The sequence below is a fragment of the Notolepis coatsorum genome, assembly GCF_963971535.1.
Source record: "Notolepis coatsorum genome assembly, chromosome: 14".
Lineage (NCBI taxonomy): Eukaryota > Metazoa > Chordata > Actinopteri > Aulopiformes > Paralepididae > Notolepis > Notolepis coatsorum.
Genome location: NC_140178.1, coordinates 45,276,356 through 45,294,926, shown reverse-complemented (window position 1 = coordinate 45,294,926; position 18,571 = coordinate 45,276,356). Strand labels below are relative to the sequence as shown.

Below are 18,571 nucleotides of genomic sequence, written 5' to 3'. Positions count from 1 at the left end.
CCCAAGACTAGTGACCTCAGATTTGATCCAAGGGGTTAGTCTGGGTTAGTATCTGACTTCGCCACCTGGTAGTGGTTTAGCATAGCCTGATCGATGTGTACAAGTGTCCACTAGATGGTAGTGTCTCTACTACTGTATTGCTGTAAGGATAGCCTGATCGATGTGTACAAGTGTCCACTAGATGGTAGTGTCGCTACTACTGTATTGCTGTAAGGATAGTCTGATCGACTTTGCCTCAATTCGATTGAGCGAGTCTTGTTACTGCTAGTGCCATATACTTAGGCTAGTGCTGTGCTACCAGAACGATACCAACAACAGCAATAAGATGGCAGCGCTGTCGTCGCCTCTTCGGGTTTGCCGAGGAATATTGAAGGAGTTGCGTGCGGTCCAAGGACCACATTATAAGAAATCGTTGGCATACAACTATCTAATGGATCAGTTTCGGAAAAACGAGGTGAGTTGCTCGTTAACCATATGTTTTTAACACAGTGTCGCAGCTAGCTAACGCTTTATAGCGTTGCTGTAACGTAATGAAGCGACGACCATCACCAGGCAAGGTTGTTAGGGTTGTTGCCACTGCCAGTCACAAGGGTCACAAGTAGCAAACAGTATGGAGTAACGTTATCGTTTGTGATTGCTGACGCTTGTTTCTGAACCCCCCCCCCCCCCCCCCCAAGTGTTTAAGATAGTGTAAGCTATTTAATGTGTGTTCTATGTTATTATTGATATTGAAGTTAAGTTATTAGGTAGAGAGAGTTGAGCGCCCTCTCTTGGGGAGGGGTTGATTTGGGGAAGAGTTGGTGCGCGCACCTGTCCCAGTTCCGTTGTTGTTATTTTGGAGTGAATGAATGAATGAATGAATGAGAACTTTATTTAACAGATTGCAGAATGGGTACAATACAGTACGGCTCAATACACACAATTGTTAAGGGGATGCAGACCTGAGAAAGACGTTTGTCTTGTTTACATCAGGGTCCCCCATTTTCAATTCATATCGACATTTATGACATACACAACATACATGACATTTATGGCATAGATTAGGGACATATAGCAGGTATTTAGTACTGATTGATTGATTGATTGAAAAGTTTATTAACAGATTGCAGAATGGGTACAGTACAGCTCAATACATACAATTGTTAAGGGGATGCAGACCAGAGAAAGACTTTCGTCTTGTTTACATCAGGGTCCCCCATTTTCAATTCATCATAACATATATACATATATAACATACAGATAGACAGTACTGCTACATCTATACATTTATGCAAATACTGATACATTTGTGACATAAACGGTATTCAATTATACAGTAATGTTACCCATAGATCCTGACAGAGTATATACATATGATGGGGAGGGGGCTGTACATTAGGAGGTGGTGGGTGGGTGGGAGAGAAATATACATACGGTGGGGTGGAGACTGTACATTTGGAGGGGGTGGGTGGGTGGGAGAGAAATATACATACGGCGGGGAGGGAATATATACATGCGGTGGGGAGGAGACTGTCTATTAGGAGGTGGTGGGGGGTTTGGGCATTTACGGTGGCCAGTTTCGAATTGCAGCCTCCCGTAGGTGCTCTTTAAGAGCGGTTTTGAATGTGGGTAGGGATTCACATTCCTTTACAGTGGAGAGCGGGGATGTGAATAAAGAGAACCCGTTATGTTGATTAGCACAAAGTATTTTATTTTACTATAGGTGGACTATTCATCGGTTATATTGGTGACAGTGGTGGCATCTGACCTTTGGGAAGTATTTTGACATGTACATGGGTATCTTAGTCGTGTAGTGTATCTTGTAGACCAGGCCCATTGCAAGTTGCTGTACTCTGTCGTCTACTCTAAGCCATCCTAGATTGTCAAAGTGGGCAGGGGTGAGGTGGGTTCTAGGAGTAAGGTCAAGTAGTAGTCTGACGGGGGGGCAGGTGGCGCACGGAGATTACGTTCGTCACCAACACCGGGAGACACTAGGATTCGCCTGTTCGAATCCAGCTCCCGGCGTTGCTATCAGCTTGGCTGTCCTCTCACGCTGATACAATTGGCTGTATCAGGGGGTGGGAAGCTGAAGGGTGGGTCCTGGGCGTTGTGGACAGCGACCCCTACAGTTCGGTCGGGGCGCCTGCTCAGCGAGGGTTGGATCTGAGGAGAGATAGTGTGGCCTCCCACACGCTACACTCTCCCCGGTGAGAACCTGCGCGGCCAGGTTGGCCTGCCCCAGGCTGCACATGCGTCGGAGGAAAGCATGTGACAGTCTCCGGTCTCCCGGACCAACAGTAGGGGAAAGTACGCAACAACCAGGAAGGGTGGGATGGGAGAAAAATCGGGAAAAAGGAGGGGAAGAAAGATAATTAAAAAAAAAAAAAGTAGTAGTCTGACCAGTTTGTTTTGATGTTTGTAATTTAGTTTTTAGCGCCTTTGAGGTGCTTTGGTACCATGAGGTGCAAGCATAGTTGTAGTACCCTGCAGACCAGATAAAGACTTTCGTCTTGTTTACATCAGGGTCCCCCATTTTCAATTCATAATGACATTAATGACATACGCAACATATATATATCATGTCTTGACTCTTTAGTTCAGCTTGTTAGTGCGACCGCCTGTGGATCCTATGAGCCCAGGTTCAATAGTTTAACTTGGTACTTATTTACAAATTACTGGCAGACTAAGTCAGACTTGTGCCCCAAGCTGTGGGCAGGTCGTCAACTTTAGTAGTGACGGTCATAATACACGTAACTTTACCAAGGTGACCGTGAATTATATGTTTCCATGGTGGAACACAGACAGAGTGAAAGGGGAACACCACCCAAATTAAGAATTCAAATATGTTACTTCCATGGACTAGGGAAGTAACCAAGTATGTTTAACCCCACTACATTTCAAAGGAAATATTGTACTTTTTGAAGTATAGGGCTGCAGCTATAGATTATTTTAGTAATTGAGTATTCTTCTACCGATTATTCCATTGATTCATTGCATAAGAAATACTCTTGCTTTATTAGAGAGCAATAGTAAATATACAAAAGAGAAAATTAGACGGGTCTCTTAAAATTAACAACTAACTCCTTTTTTAGAGAATCAACATTTGTATTGCTTAAATAGCATTCAATAAATATATATTTAATAATACATCCATTTAGTATAACCCATATAACTCTAGGCTATATGATAGCATGTACAATAATGCTCTATACCGTATATATTTATTCTTACCGTATATATATCTATCCACATCGGTCTGTACAAACCTGCATATAATCCAGTGTATTTAAACTGTACATATCACTGTACATATTAATACTAAAACTCTACATACATCTATTACAATTAATATATTTTATACCCAATTTAATCACAGACATTGTATATACTATTGTACTTACTGTTTCATTTGCATTCTGGTTGGATGCCAAACTTATTTGTATTATACTGTACTTGTGCTGTATAATGACAATACATTTGAATCTAATCTAATTAGTGCATTTAAGTGCCATATTATGATTGCTAGTTGAGATGAAGGCTAGTAAAAAATGTACGTTAATTATATGGCGACATGTAATAGCTAGTTAAGAATGTAAATACGTGATTTCAGTATATAGGCCACATAATAGTCTTTACACTCTGTGGAGCACAGTTCACCAGGGTGCTTGAATGCATTGTGCAGTCACTGAAGCAAAAACGTATGCATTTGTGCGGGGGGAGACTCAGCTTGGGGGAATTCTTGCCTACAAGATTTTATTGTTCCCTCCATGGAAACAGCCCAAAGGCAACTTGTATGTCAGATGCTATAGACCTTTACAAACTTGACAACATACACATTCTAAATGGGACCATGTTTATTTCCCATTGCAGTGGTTGCTAATACACTAGAATAACAAAAATCATAGCTAATACACGAGCAGGCTGGAAATACACATGGACCCAAGCTGTTTCTCTAGCAACATAATTCTACTGAAAAGGTCTACAGGCCATGAACCAAATTGTTATTGTCTGTATAGCTTATATGAATAATGGAGAAACAACATCATTATTGTGTAAAAGATCATTATGTACGACATTTGTTGATGTTTATTACGTCTTGTGTCTTTGTTCCGCTGTCCTCTACTGCCTAGAGCTTTGAGTGAGTCTTGAGGAGTTTCTTTTCAAGAAATAAGCACATTTTGTAGCCTTGATTTAATCAGGATGTATGTGGGAAGCCATAGATGTGGCTACAAAAAGAACATTAAGTTATTATGAAAACAATACTGCACATATAATTTTACATTGGGGCTGACGGTTATCTGACTAAATTGATAATGTAGAGGAGATTGTAGATTATTTTGTGGTTTGAAACCCAGTCAGACAGAAAGCCTCAGAGCCAAACATTTGACAAGTCTAGTAAATCAGAGAAGTCACTAACAGATCAGAGTTGATAGTGTATATAATTATGCATGTGTTTTAGGGCTGGGTGATACGGTCAAATATATCACAATTAGTGCTGTCAATCGATTAAAATATTTAACTCTATTAATCGCATGATTGTCCATAGTTAACTCGCGATTAATCGCAAATTAATTGCATTTTATTTTATTTATTTTTATCTACCTTAAACGGATATTTTTCAAGTTCCAAGTTTTAATACTCTTATCAACATGAGTCAACAAATGCTTGCTTTATGCAGCCATTTAACACAAAAGGATGACCCTCATGCATTGCAAATTTGCATCAAATTCAAAACAGAGTGATGCACAAAATAACTTAAAAGAAAATAATAATTTAAAAATATGAATAAAGTGTGCATGAAATAATAGGGGAAAGAAAACGTTAGGAACTTGTTACATTCACCCACACAAGGGCTGATTAATCACACACCCCCCCTCTCTCTCTCTCACACACACACTCTCCCAACTCTCTTTCTCTCTTGCCCCTTCCTCTGTCTCTCACCCCCCTCTCTCTCTATATCTCACACACACACACACACACACACACTTCAGAAACAAACTTAGTATCAATGAGAGCATCAATAATACACCTGAGTGAAGTCTAGTAAAAATAAAAAATTCTTAAAAGTTAATCGTGAGTTAAAAGAAATAGTGGTGTTAATAGAATCGGGCGATAACGCGTTAATACCGCGTTAACTTTGACAGCCTTAATCACAATACTTTTCTTACTTTTGACGGTATTACAATATTTGGTATTTAGTTCCCAAATACAAATTCCAATGTGATATGATATTTCTTTTCTATATCTTGTAATATAATTGTCATGGTGGTGCTATTTCCTTAAAAAATGTCTTTAATTCTGTAATGTATTTACATGCAAGGCGGCCTGACCTTCGAAGCTTTTTTTGGCAATCGAAGCTTCGGGGCCGAGCTTCGATTTTAATTCGAAGCTTCGAGAGAGAATTTTTTTTTTTTTCTTTTTTTTTTTTATATCTTATGTTGTGGGACTTGTACAGCACTTTGGTAAACTTTGTTGTTTTAAAATGTGCTCTATAAATAAAGTGGATTTGATTAATGAATTAAGTAGCCCCTTTTGTGACTGTGACGCAGCCAACAAGGTTTCACTCGGCTGTGTGATTTAATTCAAGGTGGATCGCTGTTGTCGTTTGAACAACTTCAGATTTCATGGGAACTACCAATCCCCCAAATCAAGAATGTTTAAGATGAATGAAGTAAGATTTTGATTATTTGAAATATGGCCTGTGTAGACTAAACTATGCACAGAATTATGTCAGTCTACAATGTCCGGATTCTACATGGTCCGGCAATGTAGACCTTGTAGACTCCACTACAGACCAATTATCAGTGAATGTCCATGCATTTTTAAGAAGGGCTACTTCCACAAAAAAACAAAGAACTCACCAAAACATCTCAGTAGCACCTTATCTAAATGTTCTATTTCATATATGGAGATTCATATTTATTTATGTATTGCATGCATTTCTACATTTTATTTCCTATTTTGTTTATTCATCCCAGTATCTTTCTTTCTTATGTGTGGAAGTCTACAAGGCATGTAGTAGGTGTATATGTGTTTGAGGATGATATCCTTCAAACAGGCAATAGTGATGATATAATTTGGGCAGTGCTGAGCTGGGTTACTTTCCTCCAGTGTATTTGTCCCCCGGCCCCACCCAATGGCCCCATGTGCGCACGCACGCACATGCGCACACACACAAAAATCGAAGTAAAACAAAATTTGAGAAAAAAAAATCGAATTTTATTTTTTTTTACTTCGATTTTTTTTAATGTTCGAAGCTTGTGCCATCGAACGAAGCTTTGAAGTATTTAAGATAGCCCTAATGCAAGCTCTGTTTTTGTTTTGGCTGAATTGTCTTTCTGTTTTGTTTCCACACGATTCTCATTCCAGTGCCTTTTGTCTACATGAATGTACTTTTTTATTATACATTTTTTTCATCCCCCAATTTAGTCGTTATGCCAATTACCTTCCTGGTCATAGTACTGTCGGTCTGGGGAGGGTGTACTGTGTAGACTACCACATGCCTCCTCCGATAGATGTGGAGTCGCCAGCCACTTCTTTTCACCTGACAGCTAGGAGTTTCACTGGGACCGCATAACGCTATCTCCCCCAAATCACCTCCCTGCTGAATAGGGTTGGGCATCGTTTGGATTTGAACGATTCCGATTCTCCATATCGATTCCTGTTCTAAACGATTCTCGGTTCCGATTCTTTGAGGTGCAGGTTAAAACAGGTCACAGCTTATTTCGCAGGAGAATTTTTTATTTTTAAAATTTTTTAATTTGTTTTCATACTATTCAAATTTTTTGTTGACTTGATACAGTTTAATTTGGTTACTGTACTGTAACTATAATTATAGTTATTATTATTATTATTATTTTTTTTTTTTTTTTTTAGAATCGAAATTAAGAATCGAAATGCAAAGATGAACCGGAAGTTAGGAACCGGTTCCTATTAGAACCGGTTTCCGTGCCCAACCCTACTGCTGAACAGGCAGGACGGACCAGTAGAAGTCGCTATGCAACGACCAGGTCTCATAACCAGTGTTGGGACTAACGCGTTACAAAGTAACGCGTTACAGAAACGAAGTTACTTTTTGCCGCAACTAGTACTCTAACGCATTACTTTTGAAATTCAGTAACGCTACTTACGTTACTGAATGGTTTGTTAGTTCGTTACTGCGTTCTTTTTATGTAGATTCATAGCGAGCGTCCTTATTTCGCCTGCGTTTGTTTTGTTTACTGTAGACTGAAAGGCGCTATATAAAACGAAGTATTATTATTATTATTATTTCTTTCCGTAGCCTCATTCTGGTTTCGCACTTCTGATTGGCCACTGACGTTCTGAAAGAAATAGGCGCTCTCTACAGTAAACAACAAGAGGACGCTCGCTATGAATCTACATAATAAGAACGCAGTAATAATAACGAACTAACAAACCATTTAGCAACTACTTGGAGAGATAATTAATATACAACATGGAAACGAGATAAAGAACATGTTTGAAGGGCTGCTGGAGTCAACTGGACTAACGTTACATCTCGACCACCGCAGACTGGTGACGGTGAGTGCAATGTGTTCACTGAAACTCAAGATCAACGGATTTTGACTGTACTTAATCTGCCAGGGAATCTCATAATACTAATCAAACAATATAAATATAGTCCTTTCATGCACAATTGATATCCTAACTATTCTAACGTTGCAATGCTTTGATAACAACGCTGCAAGATGGTTATGAATGAATTAATGAATGGATGAATGAATGAATGAATGAAAACTTTATTTAACAGATTGCAGAATGGGTACAATACAGTACGGCTCAATACATACAATTGTTAAGGGGATGCAGACCTGAGAAAGACGTTTGTCTTGTTTCCATCAGGGTCCCCCATTTTCAATTCATATAGACATTTATGACATACACAACATACATGACATTTATGGCATAGGGACATATAGGTATTTAGTACTGATACATTTGTGACATAAGCGGTATTCAAATATACAGTACTGTTACCCCTAGATCCTGACAGAGTATATACATATGATGGGGAGGGGACTGTACATTAGGAGGGGGTGGGTGGGTGGGAGAGAAATATACATACAGCGGGGAGGGAATATATAATGAAACGCTCTAGACCACATTGCTTAGCAGAGTTCGGTGATGTGAATGGAAACTGTCAAGTTGATCAACCGATTTTGAGTATATGGGGCATGGGACTTGAGCAATTTATTTTTTTTATTTTTTTTTAAATAACTAAATAGTTACTTTTCACAGTAACTCATTACTTTTGGGTGTAAGTAACTAGTACAGTAACGAAGTTACTTTGAAATGAAGTAACTAGTAAAGTAACTGAGTTACTATTTTTCAGTAACTAGCACAACACTGCTCATAACCCACCGGCTTCCCACCCGCAAACAATTGTGTTCGTAGGAACGACTGACCAAGCCTGCAGTACCGCTGCCGGCAGTGATGCAGTCGTAATATGGGAACTGCCCATACGCCACGTGCACGCGCATACATGTTCCCTCAGTTGCGCACAGAACAGATGATTATTATGCATAACAATGTTTTAAATGTAATTGTAGTTACAATTTCTTTAATTGAATTAACTTAAACTAGAAAAGTAAATACAAACTAAATTAACAATGTAACTTAGAGTTAGTTTACAGAAGGAATTTCCTTCAGACTGAAGCACAACTTGTCTCATCCTTCCAGTCGAGAGATCAAGCAGCACCCCACCAATTGGTAGCCTACAGCCAGGGCTTGTATTCTCGTTGTTATGCTATCGGTATCCTATTATTATGCAAAGTCTAGGTGATAAGTGCCGGCGGGTAGCTTCATTGCTTTCTACAACGGCCGGGTACTTATCGCACAGCGCGACGAGTGCGCGCGTGCACATCATTGACCTACTAACACGCCGTGTAACCGCGTGTGTGCACGACTGCATGCCTGGCTGCCGGGAATTGAACCCTGGTCTACTCTACACACTACTCAGCCACTCCGAATGTACTCAACTTTCTGTCTTGTACTTTCTGGTGAACAAATTTAAGAAGAAGAATTTACAAAAGAGAGACTCGGGACAGCAGATGGAGTTGGGTTTGATTTATTAGATTGTGTGGGGATCGTGTTAAATAGGGCATTTCTAATAACATGGTCATATTCTGACAGCTTTGTGAATCTTAACATGGGAATAGTCCTATCTTTGACATTCTCCAGTAGCGATAGTAGACGGTATTAGCTTTATAGGATATTGACAGGAAATACATGACATAAACAGCGCAATGTCCTTCAGATAGCAGAGTAGCTGACTGACTGTTGTTTGTGACACAGGCTATATATACGATGACTTAATATATCCTACAATAACCTTGGTCTAATAGGTAGTTTCCCTTCTCCCTCTCAGGTGACAGGGGAGAGGTACTGCCGTGCCAAGCAGGAGGCGATCCACGCCTCTCACACCTATCTGTGTCTGCTGTCCTCAACCAGGAGCCACCTGGCCCTCCACACCTTGTACCACGGCAAGGGGGATCGCTCCATAGAAGAGGCGGCTGGCATAGTGGGGCTCAGGTTGCCCACCCAACCTGGAGGCAAAGGCTGGGAGAAGTGAGATGTGGTTGAGAAGGTGTGAGATGACAGACCTGGGCCAAATTACTTTTTACAAATAGATTCTGTAGTGTTTCTGGTATCGATTGATTTTGCCTGACGATGGAATTCATACGTTTGTCCATAAAGTGCAAGCCCTAACCCCACCTGACTGATCTTGATCATGCAGACAAAAACAAAAGATTAAGGTACAGTAGTTGAGGAGCTATTTAAATGATTAGTTGACCCAGGTCTGGTAGAGTGGAAGATGATGCCAGCGTGAGCAGCGATGAGGGAAGAAATGGATCTAGTGATATATTATTTATTTTCTTTCACTTTCGGACTGTTCAAGTGACATTTTTCTAAAAGGAGGATCAAAGCTGTGAGCTGTGATTGTACTATAAGATATCGGTCATTAACATTTTCTGAAACCCAAACCTGTTCCCTTTCTGTCTTTCTCCTAACTGATTCAAGCAATAGCTGTGATTGAAAAAGTTTGTAAATACATTCTTCACATAACTCATTATTTCAATTAAAGTTTTGATCACTAATGTCATTTTTTTTTGTTCTCTTTAAGATCTGGGACTGTGAGTTATATTACATTACCGATGAGAGCTTATCTTTATTTATTATTATTTGTCTTTTCTTGGAGAAATTTAAGTACACCAAGCAGGGTGTAAAACGACAAGATGTACACATTTTTAGGAAAGTAACAAGAACACATTTTCCACAACTTGCTTAATGGCAAAATTAACATGGTTATCACAATGTGCCTGGAAGAAGCATATAATAGAACTCTTTGTAAGAAGCTACTGGCAATGTGATATTGAAGGTCAAAAGGGTTTTAACTGTTTCACACTTTCTCACCAGGGGCACAACTGTGTGACACTGCAAACAATGACAAGCAAGTGATTTGACCTTGTAATAAAAATCAGAAGTCAAATTTACAATTAACAATCTCTCTGCACTTGAATGATTACATAAGTTGGAACAATTATGAGACATTTTCAGTGATTGTTATGGATACGTTTTCCTCTGAGAATTACACTGATGTTTTAAAATGCCCTGAAATAAGTAGTGAGCATATTTATTATCCTCCAGGGGAAATTTGTGCTGCAGACAACGGATAAAAAGAAAAATATTCACAACATAAAAAACAATACTTTGTGTGATCACCAGTAATGGTATAAGCATCACATTATTTTCTCTTAATGTGCTGTCAAATAATAATAATAAATTAAATGTATATAGTGCTTTTCTAGAACTCAGTCACTTTACATTAACACATTCAGTGCCAACGACGAGATTAGTCGGCTTAACTCGCCATGCGTTGAGGGCCAAGGTCCGAGAAGAAACGAGAACTCGTTTTTTAATCATTATTTCTTTTATTAGCAATATCCATTCATTTTTCATCCATCCAGCCTGACGTTATCATTGGGAATGGGTCTGAGCTCGAAAAGGGCAAATACCGCCACATATCGTCTCCCGGATGGTATTGCACATCATTGGATTGGATTGGGTGGGGATGTGCATCAGAAAAAAAGTCCGGTCCAGGGTTTTCCCTTCTCTGGCAAGCAGTATCCGTTATCACATTCACTGGGGAGGCTGGGAGCAGCTTTCGATTATGTGTTTTGGACTATAATGTTGGATCAATAAACGCGATATTTGGAATGGCGATCAGGAATTGGATTAATCTTTTTGCAGAACATTTTATGTGAGGTAAGGACTATTTTACCAGTTTTGGGTTAATCAGATGTTTTTTTCACAGCGATCACAACGTGTGTGCGTAACGTTAGCGCTAAGCACGGCATGGATAATCGATTTTTCAGCCCGCTTCTCTAGCGTGCATAAGTACACATATACTATTGATAATCTAGCATTTATTTGAAAACCGAAATCAGACGAAAAATGACAACGTGTTTTGTGTATTCCACTAAAGAGCTATTATCGCGGAATTTCTCTGGAATTACTAGAACTCTCCAAAACTATACTCTTATTTAAAACGGAAATGTACCAATGAAAAAACAATCCGTTTCGTACATGTTGACTGCAAGCAAGTCATTGATAAGCGAGGGGTGTTTTAGACCCATAGCCATAATTTAAGATATAGTTTAAGCCTTCGCAAATTTCCCCGACCTCCCATTGACTTCCTTATTGGCACGGTAGCCCTAATATGGTCAAAGGGGCGTGGCACTGAATGTGTTAAGGGGCGGTAGTAGTGAGACAAACGGACAAGCGTAACACGAACGCAAGGATGGAACAGTGTCAAGCCATCTTAATTAAGGAATTCGACTTACGGTCTGAAATGGACTAAAATGAAAGTTCCCATTGTAATTCCACTGTAAAAGGTTTTCTGCATAAAATGTTAATGAAAGAGTTAAGACGGAGCATAGTAATTGGTAAATATTATGTCAAACAATCATTTAAGTGTATATATATTAATTATATTAAATACTGTATATTAAGTAACCCCCAGTCATTAGCCTATAGGCTACACATACAGCCTGATACATTTTCCACATTAAAAATGTTGATAAAAAGATAATAAGTTGATGTTACAACACATTATACTGTACCTAAAGGAAGCTCTCTTCTTGCATAAACAAATTGGTTTAAACCCATAGCAGTTCAAATTGATCTCTGGAAGCTTTAGAATTGCAGTCTCAAGCCAGCTTAATTAAGGACTTCCTTGTATCAAAAATATTTTTACACACTTCAATATGTTTTGTTCAGAGTTGTATATTGTACAGCCGGTCTGAACTTTCTACAAAGTGCATTTGTTGATGGGGGGGGGTTGTACACTGTAGTTGTTGTACCTTAGATGAAGAACCACATAGCTCCGTCCCACGCCTTCAGAGTAACGATGCTCTCCAACTCCACCGTCCCAAAGATGGTAAGCTGTGTTCACCTATAGTAAAAGACAGTAGAGATGGAGCAGTCTCTTGTCATACACCACATTCACACTTGTGATCTATATTAACATCACAACTGCAAATACATCAGCTGTCAAGGGTTCAATTCACAAAGTACATTTATCAAAATAGCAAAAAATAAATAACACTGTTGATTCACTCTACCGTCAGAACAAACAGCCCAGAAATGGATAAATATAGGCTATACATTTATTCTATATGTATATATTATGAATATTAGCATAAATCAGACTGAAATGTTTCAGGAAAGGTCCCCATACCTTCTGGAACTTTTTTGTTTTGAGTTTCATACTGAGTATCTGATCTTTTTTAGATTTAGGCAGGACATCATGTCCTTCATGTGGGCGGGGCAGCATCTCCACTTGAGTAATATTGCACGTCTAGTCACAAGAGAGGCGAAGGACAATGTGTGATGTTTGATTGGAGTCAGGCGCACATCTCCAGAGGTGCCAAAAAGGGCAACCAGAGGATTGGTTTCTAGTTCAAAATTCAGGATTAGAGATGGGGTTTGAAAAACATATTACCAGTATATTTCCAGACTAGGACATGTTCAAAACATATGGACAAGGGAGGCCTCAACATTTCTATATCTGTCACAGCAGGGATTGACATTGGGTAAATACAAGATAATTTGGCTTTAGACATATGGGCTCTGTGCACTACTTTAAACTGTAACAGACAATGACAGATGTAGAGAGATGTTGAATTAACCAGCTCAAGGATTAAATCCTATATGTCATCTGAGAGTCAAAGGTTTAGATCTTGTTCCCATGCATTCTTAATTTAGTAGGAGAATTCCATACCTGTTAGCCTATCATACATATCGGATATCAACCCTTTGTGCGTTGGATGCAAACATAAAAAACACACCAGCAGTGTTCATACCAGGTGCCTCTGGGAACCTAGGTATTTCAGAGTGGAGAAAGTGTCTGATTTGCAAGTATCTGTGCCATTCTTGAACTGCAGAATCGAGTATGGAAGGTTATATAAGATAGGGCTTCATAAAGACAAACTGAGCCCATACTCAATGTATGCCATACCACTGGGTTAATCAGGTTATTTGCCAGAAGAGGGAGTGGGAATCCAAGCAGTGCTGGATTCAGCTGGAATGGAAAGGTTTTGGACTGAGTTTACCTCCATTGTCACCCATGACGGACAGTCAGCTTGGTTATGGACGTGTAATCAAAACGTGAGACAGCGGATATTAGCCGCCAAAGTAGTGAAAGTGTAAATTAGGCTGTGCCGCCCATGCCTCCAATGCTTTTAGATGACTGATGCATCTTTTTATTTAGCTCGAGCAAAAAGGGATTTGGGAATAAAGATGGGTATAGATTGAAAGATATATAAGAATTTAGGAATTTGACTTATGAAGGATGTAGATAGAGATGACCACTCTGTTAGGTACTGTTTTACATGTTTTTATATAGTGGGGACATTTTATTTAAAACAACACTTTTTTTTTCTTGTAGCTGTAACATTAAGATATGTATATTTGTTATCCACAACATTAAAAGGGAGGTTGGTGTACTCTGATGTGCCCCCCCCCCCAGTTAACTTTTGTGTAGGTTTAATTTGTATCCTGAAAACTGGCTAAATTGAATGGATAATGACAGCATGAGAGGTATCTGGGCTTGACATATATATCAGAAGGTTGTCCACATATGTCACACTTTATGTTAAACTCCTTTCCTCCAAATCCCTACAATCTCCTGAGCGCAATTGCTATCGGCTCTTTGGTCAAATCAAAAAGTAATGCGCTTAAAGGGCACCCTCGACAAATTCACAGTTTGTGATTGAAAGGTTGTGACTGTTGTGAATGAGTAAGAATTGTAGGACTTCCTGCTCACGGTTAGCCTATGGGCCACGTGTAGAGTAGAGTCTGACATTTGGTGGGATGGGAGTCAATTTCACAATCAATCACGTGAATGGGACAGGATGGGAATAAAAATCAACAGGAATGGGATGTGTGATCTTTTCTTTATTCTGAACAAAATTGAGACTGGAACCAAACATTCCCCAGGACGGGACAGGAGTCATTGAATCACAGGAGTGGGACAGGTGAAAGTCCACTCCCGTGTCAGGCCCTAATGTAAAGTCATTACAACACATATACCAAATGATAAAGGAAGGTCTCTTATTTCATTAGCAATGGGGGTTAAACTCAAAGTGGTGTCAAATTCACCTCTGAAATGTTACACTGTACCCTCAACTCACTTCCTCCTGCCTATAGTCTATGGGCCATATATATGGCCTGGTAAAATTTGTATTAAAAACAGTTGCTGTTAAAACGCATACCAAATTATGTTTTTTTTCCCCTATAGTTAATGTAGAGGTTACCCTCACTATTGTTATGGTGTTTATTTTGCTTTACTGCCAGAGCAAAGCAATAATGTATTTGTGTTAATGTCTGTGCTTTTATTTTGTGCTTAACAGGAAGTCTTATTTAAGATTAATTAAGCTAGTTTGACACAGCTCAAGGATGGGGGGGGGGGGGGCTAAGAGAAGGCAGTAAAGAAGCGATGGGTCTTGAGGCGGGATTGGAAAACTGGAGGAGACTCTGAGAGTCTCTAATGTCTTGGGGGTGAGAGTTCCAGAGGGACAAATGGAATACATCAGAAATCGTACCAAGACATTCTGGGTGCACGTGATGTGTCTCTGGGACCCCTCCCCTCCCCAGCCATAACTCATACATACATTTTACTAAAAACATTACAAATATCTTTTTGTCGAGGACCCCCCCCAGCTCAGGGCCCTGGGTAGTCAGTCCCACAATTACCCCCACTTGCATGTTGATGACATTAATCACAAATGGCACAAATGAGGTCTTGATTAAGGTTAAACTCACTGGGTTGAGGTTACTTTTCGCAGTTCGGTCTCCTTCAGCTCCCTCCTATCCAGTAGCATCACTACCTCTGCCATGCTCGCCCACTGCCATCCATCCCAGGTTCTCCCCAGTTAGAAACACTCCCTGTTTCCCCCCTGCTCCCCAGTGGTGGTGACTAATGTGGCCTTCAGTGTGAATTTAAATGGACTAACCCTAAGCAACCCACAGTGACACATAGTGCACACATGCGCAGCTCAAACTAACGTGCGCACATTCATACAGCCACAGGATGAACATCCAATGCATTCTGACACATCCAATGGTCAGTGTCAAATGATATTGGAATAAAAACAGAAAATAAACACGATTCTTTACACCCCACTGTTTTACACGCACCAAGACTTCACACTTTGACAAACAGGGTGTGAGAGAAACCGCTTACATTGGCTATTTATGTGCCACGAGGGCCTAGGAGGATACATTCTGCATGTTTTGGTGATTTGAAAGAGGAGGAGTGACCCTCCAACAAACATCACAGACCAAGGGAATACATTAGGTATTCAGACAATGTATTTTTAATGTTAGTGTAACCTGAACTTGTTGGGGAGCAATTAATGCCAATTAAATAAACTAAGCCCTGGAAAAATGCCTCTCTGTCTGTTTGCATACTGTTACATAGAGTGAGTAGGGTAAACCGGGGTGAGATTCCCCCACCACGAGGTAAGAACCCCCCCACCCCATGTAATTTTCCCCACAACAAATTAATTTCAGATCATGTCTTGGATAGTTTTTGCTTATGGTTTTGCTCATCTTTGAATAGCATCCACCCCATTTTAGTAGTGGAAGGTATATCAAAGAAACTGTTTTGAGGTAATTGTATATAATATATCAACATTAAGAAATAAGGATCTGTGCCTTTTTTTTTAAAGGATGCACAAATGTATTCAGTTTTAAAAAGTATTATGTTGAGAATATAGTTGCTAGCACTATTAGATTGCTGTAGCATCACTATAACTTGAATTTATTCACCTCCTGAGATAAAGAGAATAGTGAGAAGGCTTTGGATAAAGCTGAACTCTTTATATGATGCATTTGGCTAATGAGACAGTATTGATTATAATCTGATTTTTATATTTCCCCCTTACCTTTAGTATGTTATATAACAGTTTACATTTAGTTTTATAATAACAAAGGTGTAGTCTGTTATCATTTAATTACCTTATAAGATAGATATTGTTCTTAACACATTGGACGCCAGAGGTCGCTGTGGGCATATGGCCGTTTGTGCCAGGGCTGTAATTAAATGGGGGTAGATGCCGGTGTTTGTAGTGCTAAAACTCTATTAAATATTATAGCTATGGATCTAATAACAACGTCGATTGTCAGTGAGTTTCTTCCGGTCAACATGCAAAAAACAGATAATTCCGTTTTATACCGTGGTGAATATGAGTATAGTTTTAGAGTGACTGTGTAATCCCGGGAAATGACGCCAAAACAGCGTTTTACTGCATTTCATTATAAATCGTGCCATTTCTCGCCTGGATCAATAATCAATCTGAAATCAACGCTAGATTATCGGTATTATGTTTCATCATGCATGCAAGAAAGGGTGGGGGGGGGGGTCGCCCCTCCGTGCTTTGATCGCAACCAACGGGACACCGGCAGACACACAGACACATGCTGCGATCGCAGGGAAAGAATTATCGGATCAACGCAAGATTGATAACATATAGTCCTTACCTTGTCTATGATGTACTGCAAAAACAATAATCCAATTATCTGATCGCCATTCCAAGTACTGATCGCGTTCATGTGTCCAACGGTATCCAGCCGTGAATATGAACGGGGGGGGGGGGGGGGGCTCGTAGGTGCATCTGTTAGAACCGCTTGCCCTGCCCAAGTGTTTAGACCCCGCCCCCACGCTGCAGCTCGGCCCAGACACCAAGCCATATAGTTTCAAATGGAATGCAATAGGCGGTGGTATCGCACCGTTGCGGTCTCAGACAGAGTGCCACACATTTCCACAGCACAGCAGGATGAATTATGAATGGAAATAGCGAATAAAATAAATAACGATCATAATAACAAGTATACTCGTTGGCAGAATTCGATTGGCGGGCTATAACGAGTATACTCGTCATTGGCAATTAATGTGTTAAGGGAAGCGTCTCTTACCATACTTGGCTTGACCCCAGTGTTCTCGAGAACAGCTCATCTGATCGACTTCACACTCGACACTTGAGTCCTCGGCACCTGCCAAACTGAAACATAAGGTTTGTTGTTATAGCGCCACCATCTGGCCAAATGGCACCAGATTTGACACTACACTCCCCTGGGTCCTCAGCAATAGACCTGCCGAGCGTGAAGTAAATCGGATGAACAGTTCTTGAGATATGGGAAGGACAGACACACTAGGCAGCGACAACAGCTGGCCAAATGGCACACAATTTGACACTGGGGTCATCAGCAATACACCCTACCCGATGAATGGTTCTTGAAATATGCTAAGGACAGACAGGCACTATAGCGCCACAATCTGGCTAAATAGCACCAAATTCGACATTTGATCCCATGGGTCTGCAGCAAAACACCCACCTAGCTTGAAGCCACACGCACGCGCACACACACACGCACACACACTCTCACACACACACACACACACACTATACTGACTATAGCACCACCATCTGGCACCAAATTCGACACAGGACCCCCTCCCATGGGTCATCAGGAATACACCCGCAGAACATGAAGCCGGTCGGATGAACGGTTCTCGAGATATATAATATCATAATGCAAGAACAGACAGTCTGACAGACACACACGCAGACAGATATTCCTTCCGTATAGATGAGTGACAAGTGGCTATCAAGTGGATACGGAGAACATAAAGAGGGGAAGGGGAGGGCGGAGACATACTGTTGGTTAGGTCTGCTGCTGGATGCTGATAATCTTCAGTCCGGTTAGTGAGGAGTGAGAGGTCAGAGTGAGAGTCAACCTGGCCAACTTCTGTATCATGCAAACAAAAGCACAGTAGGCTACAGTTTCACGGGGACTGCGCACGATTGTTAGGAGAAACTTTGAAACATCTGGATAGACGCAGATTAGTACCCGGGTCAGTCAAGGTATTATCCGGACGGCAAAGACAACATAGATAGGATTGCCTATTTGAAACCCCGTAACCTATTTGTTACAAAAGCTACAGAAGCAACATTGTGAAAGGTGTGACGAGAGGACAGCGCGGACAGCAGTGACCTGGCCAGAGCGA

The 18,571-nt window shown here is 40.3% G+C and overlaps 1 protein-coding gene across 1 annotated transcript; it reads left to right on the top strand.

Annotated features, from left to right (window-relative positions):
• The first annotated feature begins 289 nt into the window (after nucleotides 1-289).
• Nucleotides 290-10,097, top strand: fmc1 (formation of mitochondrial complex V assembly factor 1 homolog). Its single transcript, XM_084328697.1, has 2 exons — nucleotides 290-454; nucleotides 9,368-10,097. The coding sequence occupies exons 1-2, from the start codon at nucleotides 326-328 to the stop codon at nucleotides 9,569-9,571; spliced, it is 333 nt and encodes a 110-aa protein (XP_084184823.1). The 5' UTR covers nucleotides 290-325; the 3' UTR covers nucleotides 9,572-10,097.
• The last annotated feature ends 8,474 nt before the right edge of the window (nucleotides 10,098-18,571 follow it).